Source organism: Quercus suber, unplaced genomic scaffold (assembly GCF_002906115.3).
Source record: "Quercus suber isolate HL8 unplaced genomic scaffold, Cork oak 2.0 scaffold_197, whole genome shotgun sequence".
NCBI lineage: Eukaryota > Viridiplantae > Streptophyta > Magnoliopsida > Fagales > Fagaceae > Quercus > Quercus suber.
The window spans coordinates 32,046-51,740 of NW_027069655.1; the positions used below are offsets into that span (position 1 = coordinate 32,046).

At 30.9% G+C, this 19,695-nt stretch overlaps 2 protein-coding genes across 2 annotated transcripts; both read left to right on the forward strand.

The window, feature by feature from the left end:
• The first annotated feature begins 10,231 nt into the window (after positions 1–10,231).
• On the forward strand, positions 10,232–12,789 carry LOC112000636 (probable pectinesterase 67). The gene is made up of 5 exons (XM_024032789.2): positions 10,232–10,627; positions 10,738–10,900; positions 11,359–11,565; positions 11,851–12,098; positions 12,310–12,789. Exons 1-5 carry the CDS (start codon positions 10,356–10,358, stop codon positions 12,461–12,463), a joined length of 1,044 nt encoding a protein of 347 aa, XP_023888557.2. The 5' UTR covers positions 10,232–10,355; the 3' UTR covers positions 12,464–12,789.
• Positions 12,790–15,934: 3,145 nt separating this feature from the next.
• LOC112000652 (uncharacterized) lies at positions 15,935–18,623 on the forward strand. The gene is made up of 4 exons (XM_024032806.2): positions 15,935–16,228; positions 16,344–16,399; positions 18,008–18,074; positions 18,175–18,623. Exons 1-4 carry the CDS (start codon positions 16,094–16,096, stop codon positions 18,253–18,255), a joined length of 339 nt encoding a protein of 112 aa, XP_023888574.2. The 5' UTR covers positions 15,935–16,093; the 3' UTR covers positions 18,256–18,623.
• The last annotated feature ends 1,072 nt before the right edge of the window (positions 18,624–19,695 follow it).

Sequence of the window (19,695 nt, forward strand, 5' to 3'; positions counted from 1 at the left end):
CTAATGAGTTTCAAGAAATTTTTCGTTGAAGAACTCCAAATATTGCCAGTTTTTGTAAGTTTTAGTCGAAAAACCTTCGAATATTGTCAGAATTTTTTGGTTTTATGATCGGCTCAAGTGGCTCAGGTTTTGGGGGAGGAAACCCACTAACTGACCCGAAGGTGTTGGGTTCTGTGGGTGGCAACCCACCATATACTGTTGGGGTGGTCAGTTCAGGCAGTTTTCGGTTCGGGCTCAGGCTTGCTTGGGTTAGTTGGGTTTCTGGGTTGGGTGGACAATCCTAATCTATAACCAATTCCTTCTTCCGAAATTGCGTTCCATAGAGAAAAATTGCCATAAGATAGAACTTTACATTTTGCTGTTTGCCTTTGTATACGGACCATCTAATTTTTAAGGAACATCTAGAGGCTGTTCTAATTACCACACCTTTTTTTTCTTGGGTGGAGAATCTTCTAATAACCACTTAGCAATTGCTTATACGAATTGGCACTATATATGGGAATGGATTTCCCGAATTAAAATGGAGTAGGCTTTTTGGATCCCCTTCAATAACCCTATCCTCGTTTTTGTTTAATACTTGTACAGTTGTACAATAGAAAGCATTGATCGGTCCCCATTATAGATGGGAAAAATGAGAGAAATTGCTTATTCCTAGAACTACATCTTAACCAACTTTGAATAAATAAAACAAATTGAAGTTTATTTTCTACTTGAACTATAATTTATGAAGGCTTACTTGAAATTGATTGAAGATCACTAAATTTCCTATAAGAAATAATCTAACTAGAAGACTACCCTATGTCTAAGAAGGGACGTTGCCTTGAAGAAGTTCTCATCTCTTTGATGTCTTCATCTTGGCAAAGCCTCCTTTAGAAGGCATGGATGAATTTTTTTTCCAACCCATAACTACCCCACAAAACTAGGGAGGGGATGGTTATTGGTGGGAATTAACTACTCCATCTTCCATGCAATGTGACAAGTGTCTTTCAATGGTATTTTTGCCAGAACACATGTCATGATTACCAAACTTACTCATGCGATGCCTACCAAGTCACGTGTGTCAATTTTTTAGCACTACATGTGGCTTTCTGCCAAGAAATAAACAATAGGTTTTTATTAGAAAAAATTGGCCTTTGTCCTTTTTAAAAAAACAATTCAGTATTTTACCATTTTTTTTTCAAACTAATTAGGAAAATACCCATCTTTTAAAAATCGATTTTCTCAAAATCAAATTAAGTCCTATAAAGGCGTTTTTAAGAAGCTTAGTGACGTTTTAAGGATCTATAGTGGCGTTTTGTAACTCGATCTCCATGAAGTCAAGTTATAGGTAAAAAAAAGAAAAAAATTTGCATGTAACTCGACTTCATGAAAATCGAGTTATAAAATGCCACTATAGGTCCTTAAAACGTCACTATAAGCTCCTTAAAAATGCCATTATAGGGCTTTAGAATTTTTTTTTTTTTTTATAACTCAATTTTAAGAAAATCTAGTTTTAAAAGAGGGGCATTTCCCTAATTAGTTTGAGAAAGAGAGCAAAATTTTGGATTTTTTTTTTTGAAAGGGGCATTTGCCCATTTTCTCCGGTTTTTGTCAATGGCACCATTTCCTTCTATAATCATCATATACGCAACAATAACTTCCACCAATAATCATCATAAATACAATAATAACAAGTCCAAACATATTTTCAAAATTATCTAAAATATATTTCCACACATATATGCAACAATAACGAGTACAAACGTAAAACATTTTGTCTTTAATCTCTTATTGATATTCAACATCATAAAATTTATTTTCAAATGAGAATATGATTCATTTAAATATATGTATAAATGTATGTTTATGTTATAAATTATGTTTTGAATTCAATAAAGATTTACAAATAATAATGTGTAAGTTGCTACTTTTATTTTTATCCATATAAGTTTCCAATTATGGACTGTATTTAAATTTATACTTAAAGTATTAGTGGTATTCATGAGAATATTTTATAGGTTCCTTATTTCATCCTTTTACGTTTCTTGATAAGAATTATTAATTCATCGTTTATTATAATAAATCTGTAAAACTTGTAATTAATTGATTTTTGAACCTCCTCACGTGTGTATAGAGCCAACTTATATATATATATATATATATTGATATGTTCAAATATATATTTATATATGTTAGAAATTATGTATTAAATTCATTAGAGATTTACAAATAATTAAGTATGTGAGTTGCTACTTTATTTGTTTATATTTATCCATATTAGTTTCCATTTATGGAGTATAATTTAAAATTCATACATTTGAATATTTAATTTTAAATAGACACTAGCTTAAAACCCTTGTATATGTTTTTTCTTAAGAGATATATATATATATATATATTTTTTTTTTTTTGGGGTTATGTTTTATGAATTTCTTTATGCATTAAAAAGTTTATGAATTTTTATAGTGTAGGAAATTAAAAAATGAAAAATAAAACAAAAATACATTGTTTTAGGTGCTTAATGATGATTATGTAATGACATTGAGTAAAGTTAAAAGTTAAAGGTCTAAATTAAACAAAATCGAATTTACAGAAATGGATTGAATCTTGGGCAAATTTTGAGGGAGTAAAATTATTTAGCCTAAAATATTTAATGTATATGGATATGTTTATATTTATGTTTAAGAAGTTTTTATTAATTATTATATTTAGAAAAAATTTCTAAATTTGAAGATCATATTTTGGTTATTTATGTTATATATATATATATATATATTCTATATCGTTTTTTTTTTTTTTTTTGAAAATGATTTTTGCCTCTTTTCGGGCCTGTATCATCTTCCCTTTTTCAAAAGGAAAGGAATTGTCTCGCTCATGTAAATTGCAATTACAAAATGCAAAATGATGAATCCAAACTTGAAAAATAAAAATGCTGCATCCTGTTCGAAAAGAGCATGATCAGGTAATTCAGGAAGGCCCCCAGCGTTATGGATAAATCTTAAATGAGCATGCAAGCAAATTTGAACTTCCTTGACGTCCCCTCTAAAGAGAGGAGCCGCCGTCTTTGATATTTCAATGGAATTGCTTCAATTGTCTTTCCCAACTTCTTCGTAGTTGGAAAATGCACCAATCAGGAACACAAAGGACAAGACATCAACACAAAATAAAGCTTTTTTACGGCCAATCCTGTCCAAATGGACGGCACTATAGCACAACCCAAAACGTTAAAAAGGATTGTTTTTATGATTTCATTGTAATTTGGGTTTTCGTCCGTAGCATTAGCACTAGAGAATAAACATAAGAAAAAAGAAGTTATAACGCTAATGAGTCTCAATGATGCGGCTATTCTGAAAAATCTTGCATTCATTTTTGACAAATTTTTTTAAGAACCTGGTTTCTAACATATCTTACTTGCACTTGTTTAGACATATTAAAAAGTTCATATTTTGATTTTATTTTTTATAGGCAACATATGAATGGCGGTCATGGTAAAAAGTGCCATCACGTGTGAAGGGATGGAAATTGAGGTTGAGGTTCTTCCTCCACAGTTTTGATTTTCTCTTTGGCATATCACACCCACATCATGGAGAATATTAATGCATATAATATATAGAGTCCAAAAGATAGAAACCAACATTACAGTGTCATGGCGTCATAGGAGCTAACTACAACTGGTCTCCATCCAAGTGTGTATAGCTGAATTTATTGTATTACAAGTGCCATACACTTGTACAGTGTAGTAGTAATAGTATTACAAGTGGTCCAACAATTGAAATATGTCATCATTGTTGCAATTAAAATCTATGTATGGATTTTTGAATTGGGATTGAGTTTTCTTTTTCAATATATTATATATATATATTAATTTTATGAATTTAATAATTTAATAATTTGCTTATATTTAAAAAAATTAATTTTATTAATTTTTATAGTGTTATATTTTTTTAAATAAAATAAAAAATCTTAGTTGCTTAATGGTGATCGTCTAATGAAATTGAATAAAATTAAAAGTTAAAAGGATTAAATTGTACAAAATCAAAGTTACAAAAATGAATTGAATTTTGGGCAAATTAGAGGGTATAATTTTAATTTAGGCTGTAAAATTTAATGTATGTGTATATGTATATGTTTTATTTATGTTTATGAAGTTTTTATTAAATATTGTATATAAAAATGATTATTAATTTTATCCTATCCCTTTAGGATTTTTAAAATAATATATGAAAAGTAAACGTGATATGTTTGAATTGATTAAATATTTTATGTAAAAATATAAATTGAATATATAAAAAAAANTTGTAGCATAAAGTTATAACCTTACTCAATAAAATAAATATTATTACATATTTTGAAAATCTAATAATTGAATTGCATGTTCTTTACGCTCTCAATATACATGTCAAATTTTGTGTTAATCGGACATTATTTACTATATGATCTACAAGCTTATATTTTATGCATAATTTTAAATTACAAAAAATTACAACTTAAATAATTTATTAATGACATAGTTATTGATCTTTAATTTTCTAGAAATCTTACAAGCATAGAGGATATAAGCAGAAGATGTAATTCAACGGTGAATTTGTGTCAAAATTTACTTTTAATAAAAAGATATTGAGTAAGGTTGTAGTCTAAGCTACAATCAATTTCGTAACTAAATTTTGTCCTAATTATATTTAAACAAAGGACAAAATTTAGTTACAAAATTGGTTGTAACCTTAGGCTACAACCTTACTTTTTTTTTTTTTTTTTTTTTTTAGAAAAAGCTACAACCTTACTTAATATCTTTTTATTAGAGGTGAATTTTGACAAATTCATCATTGGATTGTAGTTTCTTTTTATACCCTTCATGCTTGCAAAATTTTTAGGAAATTAAAGAATAATAGCTATGTCATTAATAAAATTTTAAATTGCAAGGTTTTATAGTTTAAAATTATGCATAAAATATAAGCTTACAGATTATATAGTAAATAATATTCAATTGACAAAAAAAATTGACATGTGTATTAAGAGCATAAAGAACATGCAATTTAACAATTAGAATTTCAAAATATGTAATAATATTTATTTTATCGAGTAAGGTTATAGTCTTAGATTATTTTGTAGCTAAATTTTGTTCTTAAACACATATGAGGTTTTTTTAGTAAAAGCAAAATATTTGAATTTTTATACTAGATCTAATTGACAAAAAATATTTTCCTTTTTGGTGGATAATATTGCTGATTTGAGATTTGTTGGAGTTTGTTTTTTTGTTTTATTTATTTATTTTTTATATTATCAAATTTGGATGGGCTATGGACAATGAATGGGGTGGATTTTTTTTGGGTTCCTCTTATCATTTTCTTTTTCTGAAAAAGTTTTTCTCAACAATTTTAAAATTTGCGGAGGCCCAAATGGATTTAAGGGAAGAGTAAGTCTTTGCAAATCATATACTATATAATAAAAGTTGGGCTTAAAAGCCGTAGTTGCGCCAAGTGGCTTTACTAAATTACAGAAATTTTATTAAATTTTTTGATTTTTAAAGAACTAAAATTAATAGTATACTACCAGGACTCTAATTCATGTCTAAAAAAAACTGTAGATTAATATTAGATTAATCAGGACTCTAAGGGCCCATTTGGTTTTGTGATATCTCAGTTTTCATAACTCAATTTTCAAAACCCATAACTCAAACCCAAAACTCATAACTCAGTTCTCAAACCTCACTTTCACTCTAAAATTGCAAAACACATGTTTGGACTCAGTTCTCAGTTACATATCTCTACAATTTTTCCCCAAAATCGTGGGCCCCACCATTAACACTACCCAGTGTTGCTACTGTTGCTACCCGCATCTCTCCATCTCTATCTCTCTATCTTCTCCCTCCCTTTAACCCACAGCCACTCACCGGCGCCATCAACCACTACAAACCAATCCACTAGCACTAACCCAGCCACTAGGCACCATCAACCACTATAAACCGATCCACCACCACAAACCCAGCAACCATCAACAAAACCCATTCATTAACAAAACCCAACAACCATCAACAAAACCTATTCATCAATCATCAACAAAATCAAAGCTCATTCATCAAAATATAAATAAAACCCATCAACAGAATCCATCAACCATCAATAAAACCCATTCATCAACCATCGACAAAATCAAAACCCATTCATCAAAATAAAAATCAAACCCAGCACCAGCGACAAAATCAAAACCCAGCATTGGTGATCATGGTCTTGGTGTTTTGAGGCTCTCGCTTTGCCTTTCTTTAGCGAAGACCACGACTGAGAAAGGCTCTCGTGGTTTTCCTTTTCTGGGTCATTGGCTGGTGGCACACAATTGGGTTGAACCAGAAAAAGAAAGAAAGAAAGAACTAGACAAAGAATCAAAGAAAGGAAGAAAGAAAGAAAAAACAGAGGGAGAGATAAACCAGAGAAAGAAAGAAAAAGAAAAAAGTGGGAGAAGAAAGAGAGAGAAAAAATTAAGAGAGAGGTAACGCCATCAACACATATGGGCCCCCATAGAGTCCAAAAATTTTCCTTAGTGCCACTGAGTTTTGTATCTCAGTTTTTGAAAACACAAGTTTTGTATTTCCTGCTTCCATCACTCTAACTCAAAATTTTTGAGTTTTGAGTGATGAAAACACAATGTGAAAATCAAGCCAAACAAAAAAAAAAATTTGTGTGAGTCTCACGTGTTTTGATAACTCAGTTATGAGTTTTGAGTGATATGATCCAAAACATCACTAAACCAAACAGACTCTAATTCATTCTTATCTTTAATTAAAAAAATCAAGACTCTAATTCATTTTTATCTCTAAAAAAAAATATTGCTTCACGTAAGAATTTTTTTTTTTTGGTATTAATTTTAACGTAAAAAAAAAAAAAAAATCTAATATCAATCTACCTAATAAATATAAATTCTTTTTGTTGTTATCTTCTTTTCTTATAATTTCTACGTTGATTAAAAACGTTAATTTGATTACAATCCAAACTCTCCATCCAATCCCTTCCTTCACTTTTTTATTCTTTGGATAAACACTAAAGTTTAATATAGAATTATGATTAATGTTCATGTAGAGTTCTAACTAATTGATACACATGAGGCCCAGGCCTACGTTAATTGATATAGATGACACATTTTTATCTAAAAATTTCCGAATTAGGTGCCTGAAATATTTTTAAAAAAAATTTGTAAATAAATCATCTTTAGGTAACTTTAAAAAATAAGTTACATTGAGTTTTACTTCTTCTTCCTCTTTAGATAACTTTAGAATTCTAAAATGATTATTGTGGGGATATTTTTGCCTAAAGACCAAGAGTTGCACTTTGTAATCTTTTTTGGCTTCAAGTCTCACATTGGAAGAAAAGCCTTCCTCTTAGCACCTTATAAGGCATGAACCAATGGCATTAGAGTACCACTAGCTTGGACCAAGCTAGTGGTACTCTAATGCCATTGGTTCATGCCTTATAAGGTGCTAAGAGGAAGGCTTTTCTTCCAATGTGGGACTTGAAGCCAAAAAAGATTATAAAAAACTATCATATTTCCTTATTAGCATCATTCACATTTACTTACTTCTTCTTCTTTTTATTATTACTTACGTTCTTGACTTCTTGTCATTGTTGTAAACATTTTTTTTCATTCAATCTATATGACATTTTTATTTTTTGGATGAAACATATATCCTAAATTAACTCTTCTTCTCTTATAATTCCTAGAGTGATTAGAAATTTAACTTCCTTACAACTGAAAATTTTCTATACATAATCTGTTTTTCCGTGTATTCTTATATATTCTTAAGCATGACAACTTCTTCTTCTTTTCTCTCCCCCATTATTATTAATAATTCTCATTTTTTATAATTTCTATGTTGTTTAGAAATCTAATTCTCCTTTGTTTGTTTGTTTGTTTGTTTTTTTTTTTTTTTTTTTTTTTTCTTTTCTTATTACTTAGGCAATTTGATGTCTGTGAAATTCATGGTAGAAGTTTTTATCAAACCTAGCTACCATCCAAAGTATTACAGGTATGTATTTAAAATAATATTATAACACAACTAATAAGAATTATTTATTTATTCATAAGAATTATTTATTTTGTTATAATAATTATTAAAATATAATAATTATTTTTACATATATTCTATAAATTTTATCATAAAACCGTGCAACGCATGGGCCTTTAACTAGTGAGTAAGTAAAACCAGTCCTATTTTTTCTTTAAAATTCAAGGGGGCCAATAAGTAAAATTAGAGAGAATTTAAGATAATTTTGAAATCTAATAGCATTGTTGATAGGAACATCAAAAAGTCACGGGGCCATGGCCCCATTGTCCTCCTCTAGCTCCGCCACTACCTGCCTTTACTTCAACATAAAGTGATCATCAAGGATACATCTAAAACACCTCATAAAGCTGTATTATATAGATACAAGGGTTTGTGTGTGTGTGTGTGTGGAGAAAAGCGTTATTTTGAAAATCCACTAACATTGACATTTAGATTGACAAATTCTAGCTGTTTCATTCATCATCCCAATTTAGTTGTCAACGGCCTTTCTTTTAGTTGTTTAGCCTATTTGCTTATTCACGGATTTTTAAAGCCTTTTTTTTCCCCTAATTAGAACCATATTTTAACCAACTTTGAACAAATAAAAAAAATAAATTTTCTGCAGAAAGTTACATCCAAATGCACTATTTTCACCAAAATCAGCACAATAATAAAAATACAAAGAAAGGACTATGGATTCTGTGACCGTAAATTACAGCCTGTAATTATACCATATAGATAGAAGAAGATTTCATTAGTAAGGGCAAGAAAAGCTTACATATATACATACCCCGCTTGTGGCAACAACCATCTGTCAAAACAGAAACGCACTTTTTAACATTATACAAGACAATTTTGAAGTTGCAATTGTCAAGGTTTGTGAAGAATGATTTGGATCTCATATAATTATTGCATGACACAATTACCCCAGCAACATGAGAAATTTTTTTTTTCTTCTTATGACATCCGTTCCTAATTATGATAGCTATTTAATATCAAATTAAAATATTAATAAGTTTTTGGTATAGGTGGAGATTAAATTTTAAATTTATATTCAACTATCAGTGATCTTACCAGTTGAACTAACTAGAACCTACTAGCAACATGAGATGTAAAAGTTTAAAAGATAAAGATAAAAAAAAAAAAAAAGAGTTAAAAATATAAAGATTTAGATTAAAAATGAATTTTCAACTTTCAATCATATTCATCGGTTCATTATTACAAGCTATTAACTTTTGCACCAGATTCAAATCCTATCCAGAACATTTAGAAAAAAATTTGTCCTAAAATCCCAAGATTCGATTTTACCTTTTTTTTTTTTTTTTAACTTCATTTTTTTGCAACAATTTTTTGGGAAACAACGCAACTTTTTTTTTTTTTTCTTTTTTTTGGAGAAAAAAGAAGCTAAAATATATATGGATTGATTTAGAAAGAGTAGACAAAGAGAGTAGCCGTTTGATTTTGGTTTTGGGAGCATGCTTGTTTTCCTCATGTACCATCCAATGGTAATCATACCCCCTAATTTTTTTTTTAATTCAAAATATCTTTTTTCCAAATATTGCTATTATAGGTACTACAAGTTTTACTATATTAGTTTTACAAATTCATGTGTCACGAATTAGAAATAGACAATTCAAAATTCAATTATGAGGTGGTTGAAACTCACCAATCACATTCATTATCATATCAGTTTGTAAATTTTATGTAATCAATTTGTAATATTTTTAACATTTTCCCTTTTCCCTAAGTTTGAGTTTAACCGAACGTTCAAATCCTTACCACTTTCTTTTCTTGTCCCGGATATGTTTCAAAATTGAGAGTTTATGTCCAAGTTTATCCTAATTCTACAAATCCAATATTTTTCATAATAAGAAATAGTAATTTATAATATTCTAATAAATGCAATGCTATATATATGCACAAACTATTTTAATTAGTTCTTATAAACTATTATTGTGACAAATTCTTACCGGTTCTTGGTTGCACCCACTACTAATATTATATTTTTACCTATAAATAACCATTTACCAAATCATCTGTTTGTAAAATAGTTTGTGGTTTTAGTATTTTCTTTTTTTATAAAATTTGTTAAACCAAAAAAATGCATATGAACCACACAAGAATCCATTGGAAGCCCTTCAAAATAGAGAGGACCTTCCTAACCAACTCTTTCGCTTCAATTCAATAACACCCAATTCTACCTTCCGAACAACCACACCCCAAAAATGAACAAAAGTTTCTTCACTTAAGGACCTCCTATTGGCCTTATCAAAATTCTATTTCACACCATTACTTCTTCAAATACTCTAAATTCAACAAAGCAAATAGCCCACCCAAGAAAAACATGCCTCCCTCTTCTTGGCCTTCTTCAGCTCTCCCTATTGCCTTTGCAATCACTTGTGTCATCTCTATCTACTTTTCAAATCCTGTCCATGGCTTGGATGCTCAAACTGTCATAGACTCTCCTTTATTGACAAAAAAAATTGGCACCAACCGCACTATTAAGGTTGATATCAATGGCGATGGGGACTTCAGATCTGTTCAAGCGGCCATTAATTCTGTTCCTGAAGGCAATGCCCACTGGACTATCATCCATGTTAGGAAAGGGGTTTACAGGTAATTAATCCACCTATGTTGATGTGTCATAAATTTGTCATACCATGCACGTACGTGACCTATAAGGATCTTATATATTAACCACTAGTTTTGCTTATTTTGAATGGCAGAGAAAAGGTACACATACCAGTAAACAAGCCCTATATATTCTTGAGGGGTAATGGAAAAGGAAGAACAGCCATTGTATGGTCTGAAAGCTCTTCAAATAATGTGGAGTCTGCAGTTTTAAGGGCTGAAGCCCCTCACTTCATTGCCTTTGGCGTTAGCTTCAAGGTCCATTATTTCTTATTCTCATATCCTTATTTCGTTTTTAAGATACACGATAAAACTGAATTATGAATATGATATGATTTGAAATTATCAAGACACCTATGTAAAACCAAATGATCTCAACCATTTGATCTGCATTTTTGTTTTTTCGAAATAACAGTTAATTTGTTTTGACACAAAAAGGGAGGCGAATTGCTTTCTATTGCTGTAAAACAACATATGGAAGTTATGGTTTCTAACGTTTGATTCACATAAAACATTAATATTTTAGAATGAAAAATTAGTCATATTTTCATAACCCATTTCTAAGGCATTAATTGGAGAAAACAATATATATATATATATGATAATTCAACATCAACCTTAAATTTGTCTCTTTTTTTCCAGTAAGGATTTGCCATTCAATGTTCAGTATTAATTTTTATTTTTATTTTTATTTTTTTTGGTCTTCAACAATGCAGAATGACGCTCCCACTGGGATCGCTTCTACCTCACAAAATCAATCGGTGGCTGCATTTGTTGGTGCAGACCAAATTGCATTTTACCATTGCGGATTCTACAGTACACATAACACTCTCTTTGATTACAAAGGCAGGCATTACTATGACAACTGTTACATCCAAGGTTCAGTTGACTTCATCTTTGGCCGTGGCAGATCCGTCTTCCATGTAATTATCCTAAACTCATTCTCTTTTATTTCTTTGTATATATATATTCTAAAATTTTGGCTATGTACTCAGATGCTAGACTTATAAAAAATCAATTTTACCGTTAAAATTTTATATCTTGTATCTAACAATATACATGATTGCACAACATCTATATGGCGTGACACTAGACACATTTTTAATCTGTAATATTTAACCTAAATCCTGGAATTGATCTGTACCTTTTTCTATCATCTAGATTATCTATATCTTATATAGTAATATTCGGTGCAACTTTGTATGCAGAGCTGTGAGATCTTTGTGATTGGAGACAAGAGGGTGAAGATTCGTGGATCTGTCACAGCTCAAAACAGGGAAAGTGAAAATGACTATAGTGGGTTTGTGTTTGTCAAAGGCAAGGTCTATGGTGTTGGTAGTGTTTACTTGGGTAGAGCTAAAGGACCCCATTCCAGAGTGCTTTTTGCAAAGACATACCTCTCAAAGACCATTGCACCACAAGGCTGGACCAATTGGAGTTATGATGGCTCCACTGAGTAAGAATGCTCAAGCTCTAACTTGTCCTTACTCATTCTCCAATCATACTTGATTTATAAACGAGTACATAGGATATAAAAATAAAATCATAAACTCATAGATAGTGTGCTATGAGGTCACACAATTTCAAGGGCTAATCTTCTCTATTTTCTTTTCTATGCTACAAACTTTTATTTGGTTCTAACATTGAAAATATTGTAAATTTAACAGAAATCTATTCCACGCGGAGTACAAGTGCCATGGACCAGGATCTGAATCAAAAGAGCGTGCTGCTTGGTCAAGAGAACTCACTGAAGAAGAAGTTGCCCCCTTCCTATCCATAGATTACATTGATGGCACCCATTGGCTACCTGTGTGGCTATGAAGTTGATCATTAGCAAGTAGAAGAAACTGTTGGCGGTGTGCTTTGCAACTGACATGCATGCATGCAGCACAATGACCCCGAAAGTCTCATGAGTTTATTTATATAATTCATATGATGTATTTGCGATCTAGTGTTCTCAAACAATGTTTGTTTAAAATCAATTCAACCTTTTGGCCTATAACTTTAGGCTATAAGGTGAATTTAGGTGCACCGTTTGGTTACCAATATAGTATGGATATTACGAATGTCCAATGCGAGTGAGTCATATATTGTAACTATTGCATACAATTTAAAAATTCTAAGATAGATATTTGCTTCTTGTTTCATTGCTGCTTTGAAATCTTACTTTTTCAATGGTACATATATAAACCTCAAAGTGCTAGCAAGTTTGCTAGTTTCTCTTCTTCTTCTTTTCACCTTTTCTTTTGGTAATTTTGTTTTGAGAAAAAGTAAGTTGCTAATTAATTTTTTTTTTTGGTGTTGCTCTATCTAATCACAACAAACAATATTAGTAGTTATTTGTGAAAAATATTGCATCTTTAGCATTACTTGTTGTAATCCAAGATGTTGTGACAACATTATAATGAGGCGGGCATGACAAAAATAAAAATTGTTAGCTTCTTGAAACATATATGGACCATGTTTCTATATAGGCTTGAACTTTAAAATATATGGACCATGTTTCTCTACATCAATTAATGACAGGAGAATCATAAAATAAGCAGATAGTAAATTGCCATCTCTTGTAGTTCAAAACGGCAAAACCTCTCACTTAATTAATACATTCAGTGCTTTCTAATTACATTAACACCTTGATTTCCAGTTAGAATGCCTAGAGTAGAGAGCATAACAAATGCAGTGGAAAATGCATGAAAGAAATGACCATGATCAGTGGCAAAATGCTTCACAACTTTTAGTCGTTCAAGGATCCAATACCATTTCAACATCAATTCTCAGTACACCACGGCCTCCCATTGCATTCAAGTAATACAGGTTATCAAATATAAAAGTAGTAGGATCATTAAGAACAAAAGTTAAGTTTGAGATTAAAGACCATTTAGGACAATTTAACCTCAAGAACGCTTCAAACCTAGGTTCCATTTCTTGAGCCTTGTCACCTTCAGGTTTGTACAAATGATTCAGAATGCTTACACAATGTGTTACTCCTAGGTATGTGCACCTCCAAATTTCAAAATCATTCTCATAAGTACAAAATTTTTCCTAGACAATAATTCCAAGGCATAGGATAAGAAACTCAAGGTAGGCAATAATGTATATGTGCATAACATCTGTAGGCATGCCAATGTGCTATAAGTTTGTACCCTATAATTAATTTGTTATTTAAGAAGTACAGACACTTCAAACGCTATAGCATGTCCATGTTGACATGTTCGACACTTTTGCATGCATGTCTTTAGTCATTTAGTGTATCGATTAAAAAAAATCTTCAATTAAAAATTCATTTGATTTGTCTTTAAGATTTTGATATTTGTTATTTATTTTGAAAAATTATAATTTACTCAATAATGAAAAATATCTAATTTTAGATTCTCTTTTCACTCAAAAATTACTTTTTGATTCTTTAAAAAAGTAAATATTTTTAGAAAAAGGAACTCTCTTTTGCTACAAAGCAAACGGAAAAGATGTGGTTTATAGTTTTCATATTTATCGATAGATAATATAAAAACTTATTAACATATTTTTGGGAAAAGTACATATAAGCCTTGAATTTATACAATGCTTCAAATTATGTCCCCAACTTTTAAATTTTATATTTACCAAAAAAATCTTTTAATTTTATAAGTTGAAGTCCTAAACTTATGAAATCGTTTCAATTTGAAGCATTTTTTTCATCTTTGTTATTCATATATCTCCATTTTTCAAAGAAATAACAAAGTAGAGAAAAGTGGAAAATCATTGATAAAATTCTATTTTTGAAGTAGGTTTCATTCATTTGATTTGGTCAAAATTGAATAGAGAAGGAGAGAAAACAAAATGAAGCGACAATGCATCTTTTGTGCCAAAAAAAATTCGAAGTTGGTTATCCAAGTGAAATACAAAAGCTATAAATGGGTCCGGTTTTTATTTTTATTTTTATTTATTTTTTATTACTATCTAGTTTCTAGAATAACAAAGACAAGAGGAGGCTTCAAATTGAAATAGTTTCCGAAGTTTCGGGCTTTAATTGAAAAAAAAAAAAAAAAAACATTGACTTTTAATCTAAAATATAGTATAATGTAAGGGAAAGTCACAGGTGAAGTGCCGTTGATTTTAGGATGAATCCAACCACATCAAGTGGAGAGTAGGGCAACAGCTACCGCTAATCCAACAATGACAAGAGAAGGTATTTTTTATTTTTTGATGAAACAAGAAAATGTATTTGGTATCAAATGATACAATGTCAGTAGTATCAAAATCTAATAAGAATGAAATATATTTTCAAAAAGTAACTACCTTACTAACAAATGAATAACATATGTTAATGGGTAGTTATTTTTGAACGTATGTATCTTGTTTATTGAAATTTAATACAATTAATGTAGTATTATTTGATATAAAATACATTTTTTCCAATAACAATGACATGGTTTGAGGTCAATGGCAACAAGGATATGCAAATATCTCAAGATCTTTCCCGAAAACGAAGCCTAAGGGTGGTTGGGTTGGATGAGTAAAGTCAAGTCAAACATTCAAATCTTAAGAGATAAGTTTTAAAATGCGTGGACTCGCTATCGATTGCCTAGGTTGAATCTGGACAAAATTGGCATGTCCTTTTCGGGCAAAATAAGTAACATTTTGCTCCATTTTTCAAACTAATTAGGAAAATGCTCATTTTTTAAAACTCGATTTTCTCAAAATTGAGTTAAAAAAAAAAAATCAGAAGCCCTATAGTGACGTTTTAAGGAGTCTATAATGACGTTTTAAAAACCTATAGTGGCGTTTTGGAAACTCGAGCTCTAGGTTTTTTTTTTTTTTTTGGCCTATAAGTTGAGTTCATAGAGTTCAAGTTCCAAAACGCCACTATAGGTCTTTAAAACGTCACTATAGGCTAAATAAAAATGCCACTATAGTGCTTAACTAAATTTGATTTTGAGAAAATCGAGTTTCAAAAAATGAACATTTTCCTAATTAATTTAGAAAATTGGGCAAAATGCTGCTTATTTTGCCTAAAAAAGGCATTTGCCAATTTTGCCAAGTTTGGGTTTTCTCTAAAAAAAAAAGAAAAAAGAAAAAGAAAAAAAAGGATAAGTTATATGGATTTCTGCCTAGGTTAGGACAAGTCGACTTAAGCTCAAACTTCTATTCCCAAGCAAGCCTAAACTTGGGCTGACGCAAGCCCATATAAAAATTCTCCGAATTCCGAAAACCCATCCCAACCTTCCTGAAACCTGTTTGTAATATTGTTCACTTTTCATAGGCTTGGGCTATTATTCTTACGTACGGAGCTTTTCCCGGGTCGAAATGTGGGTCGGGTCAAACAATTCTCTGAGTCTGCTATGATTTATTCAGAACAAAAAAGAAAGAAAGAAAGAAGACTAGGGTTTTAAATCGACCGCGAAGGTTTTCCTTGTCCTTGTTCACACAAACACTTTCACAGAGAAAGCGAATCGAATCGATCGAAGAAAGGAAATGGAAACTGGCGGAGATGAAGGATTGATCGAGAGAGTGGTGGACTCGAAGGACTTACAGCAACAGAGCAAAGCCTTCGACAAGCTCACCGACCGCGTCGAAGACCGCCAGCTCGATTCCACTCGTGTCCAAGAGGTCCTCTCTCTCTCTCTCTCTCTCTCTCTCTTTGCATTTTTAACCTTAATTGAGCTGTGTCTGTGTCTGTGTTTTTTTTTTTGGTTTCTTATGGTTGTGGTTGATGACGTGGCAGGCTATGGCCTCGATTGCTCCCTCGTCTGAAGCGGATTGGAATGCTATGAAAATTAGGTACATACAAACAGTTCGAATTGATTTTCAAAACTCTCTCTCTATATAGTTAGTATGAACTGTGTCTAATTTATATGATAATTTGCATACCTTTCAATCACAACAGCAACAAAAACTAAGCTTTAGTCCCAAAACTTTTGGGGGTCGACTTTGAATCCCTATTGGATTAATCAAGGTCAAACCCACATGTAATTTCATGACAGACGATAAGCGGATTCTGTGATTTTGTTTTTGTTTTTGTTTTTGTTTTTTTTTTTGGTTGCTCTTGAACTGCATTTTTGTATACATGATGGTTTAGATATCTCGAGTAGCTCATAAGTTATCATGCGTGGATGAAATTGAATCCTTTCTTTTATGTTTGTGGACTTTCTTCTCTGAGTACTTTTGGAGTCTTTGCTTTGCGCCACATGCTCATTTTTATGCTTACTGTGCAATTAGAGTTCTTTGATCCCAATATCTTTCTTTACAAGATTACGTGTTAAACATTTCTGAAACACTTACGAACTTGTAACATGGTCAAGGTATTCTTGATGTCGATTTAGTTTGATTTGCTTTAATGATTAAATATCAATGTTTTATTAAATAAGTTTATGTAAAAAGCAAGAGAAGAAGGGGGAAGAGGGGGGGGGGGGGGTGGGGGGCACTGTTACATTGTTAACCATCTTAAAATAAAACGGCTAGATTTGTTAGGGGTTAACTGTTTAAACTTGCATTATATTGTTGTGTTTTAGTGCATACCAATATATGTATGTGTGTGTGTCTATATATATATGTGTGTGTGTGTGTGTGTGTGTGTTTGTGTTTAAGATGGTTTGGTCATGTTCAAAGGAGAACAATCAATGCACCAATGAAAAGGAGTGAGTTGATTCAAGTTGATGGAACAAAAAAACGTAGTGGAAGACAAAAAATTATCATTCATAGAAGTGGTAAAAAAGAACATATCAATTAACGAGGTAAACTTATAAGTTTGACTATTGTTACATTTGGGCCAAACAAGAGTGCAATATTTGACTCTTCTCATAAGCCCAAGCATATGCTCAAGCCTATTCCCAGATGGTAAGACTAGATAAACTTTTAAGTCTTGACATAGCCATTTTCATTTGAGACCACCGTCTCTGATGGCATAACTGCATAAATAACTTGTGTTCACATACAGCAGTCTACAATTTAAATGTATGAACTTATTTTTGGCCATCTCATTTTGATACAATCAGAACATAGGTTTCCCATTCTAATGCGGGACTTTTTTTTCTTGTCTGGGGATGGGATATTTATCTACATCCATTATGTGTTTTCCATGTTATAATAGCTTGGAGTAACATCCTGAGATCTTGGGCTTGTGTGTTTTCTTTTTTTTTCTTTTTTTCTTTTTTTTTTGAGATCTTGGGCTTGTTGGTAATATGATATATGAATTTAAATTAAGTGTTATTTATTTTTAATCTTGCAGTCGCTACTTGATACAGTTTTACTCGAGAAATTTTTTTTTTTTGACTTTGTTAGCCTCGACTTGTGGCATGAAGTTCTAATTAAAATATTATTTCACTTCTTTTGTTTTATCTTTTACATGTGGCTGCATTTCAAGCAAAGATGCTATTTTCTTTGTTGCAGGGAGAAAGAACTCGCTGCTGTTAAGATCAAGGCAGCTGATGTTGACATAATTGCAAATGAGCTAGAGGTTAGTGCCTCCTATTTTAATCAATGCTCTTTTAACATGTATTTATTTGGCTTCCAAAATTAAAAGGCTTACAATATGTTTCTTTCAATATTGAGAACAGTTAGACCCAAAGGTGGCTGAGAGGACCTTACGTGAACACAAAGGTGATGCTGTTGCTGCCATTCGACATTTGCTTCGATAAAAAATCGCTGGAGGATCTTACAAGAGTTTGGTTTTCAAATTTTTCTGGAATCATTTGCATGCTTTTGCAATATGAATGGTTAATGCTTACAGCTAGATTATTTGTCAATGGATAGTGTTTGCTTCAGCGAGATGTATCAGTCACCAGCCAATTGATTCAGATTTGTTTTGGTGCTGATGAATCCTGTTTTACTCAATACCAAAAGAGAGTCAAAATTCTGAAGACGATATATCATTTCAGGTCCCACGGCTTGAGTGGCTTTGGTACAAAATCTCATAGTGGTACCATGCTTATCTTGTACGCATTGCTTAGTTTAAATTTGGTAATGGTCAGCAAAATAATAGGCCTACTTTGAATTTTTGAAGGCATGACCTGGTCTACTCTAGTCCCCATTATGGAATTGAGATTGAACCCTCATTACACCATAAATATCTTCTCATATGAATTTAAATAGAAGACCCAATGAAAGCTTCAGGACATGGGGTATCTAGATTTGTTGTCGTCGTTTATAAGGTACTCTTGGAGTACGGTGACATGATGTCTCCTTAAATTAATGGTGTATTTTAAACATGGTAAAATGAGTCAGGATTTTCTGACCAAACCTGACCCGAAAAATACATGACTCGAAGCCCTTTTTTTTCACTCGAAGCAAAAACGGGTTGATTTGTGACTCGACCTGCATACCAACTTGAACCTGAACTATTTTTAAAATTTTTTTTTGGTTAAAAAAAAAAAGATAATATTGATTTAATTGTTTGTTGTGAGTTTTAAGAAAACAATTGAGACATTTTCATAATTGTATGAAAATTAATTGAAAGATGAATGATTGAGCATTTTGTAATTAGTAAAGATTTTTAGATATCAAATAGTAAAGTGCATATCAAGATAATTTGATTACAGTACAGTTAAAAGCATAGATTTAAAATTGTAGACATGTGTGAAAAATATTTACAAGTGTGAAAATAGTAAAACCAAATTATCAAATTAGCATAAATTATGAATTCCTAGACCTATTTTTTAACAATTTATGTCCAAAATAAACGGCTTTTTAAAATAAATTATGATATTTTTTAAAATGTGTGTTGTTTAACGATAATATGACATTCATAAAAGAGACCATGTATAACTAAGTAAACAATCAAAATTTAATATATAATTCAAATTGAAATAAAGTGCCAACCACAATTGACAATAGATTATAAAATTAATTTTCAAGATTGTAAATTTCTTATATATTTTTATTCTTTGTCAAATGAATTATCTAATAAGTTATTTGTAATTTTGTTTTATATTTAGGGATGTTGATATTGTATAGAAATAAAATATGTGTATTTGTTTTACTTATCTTTGTGTTATTTTATTTTAAATAGCAATGTTAGGATTTGTATAATTTTAAAATTATTGAATAAGTATTAATAAGTGTAATTCATTCTTGATATA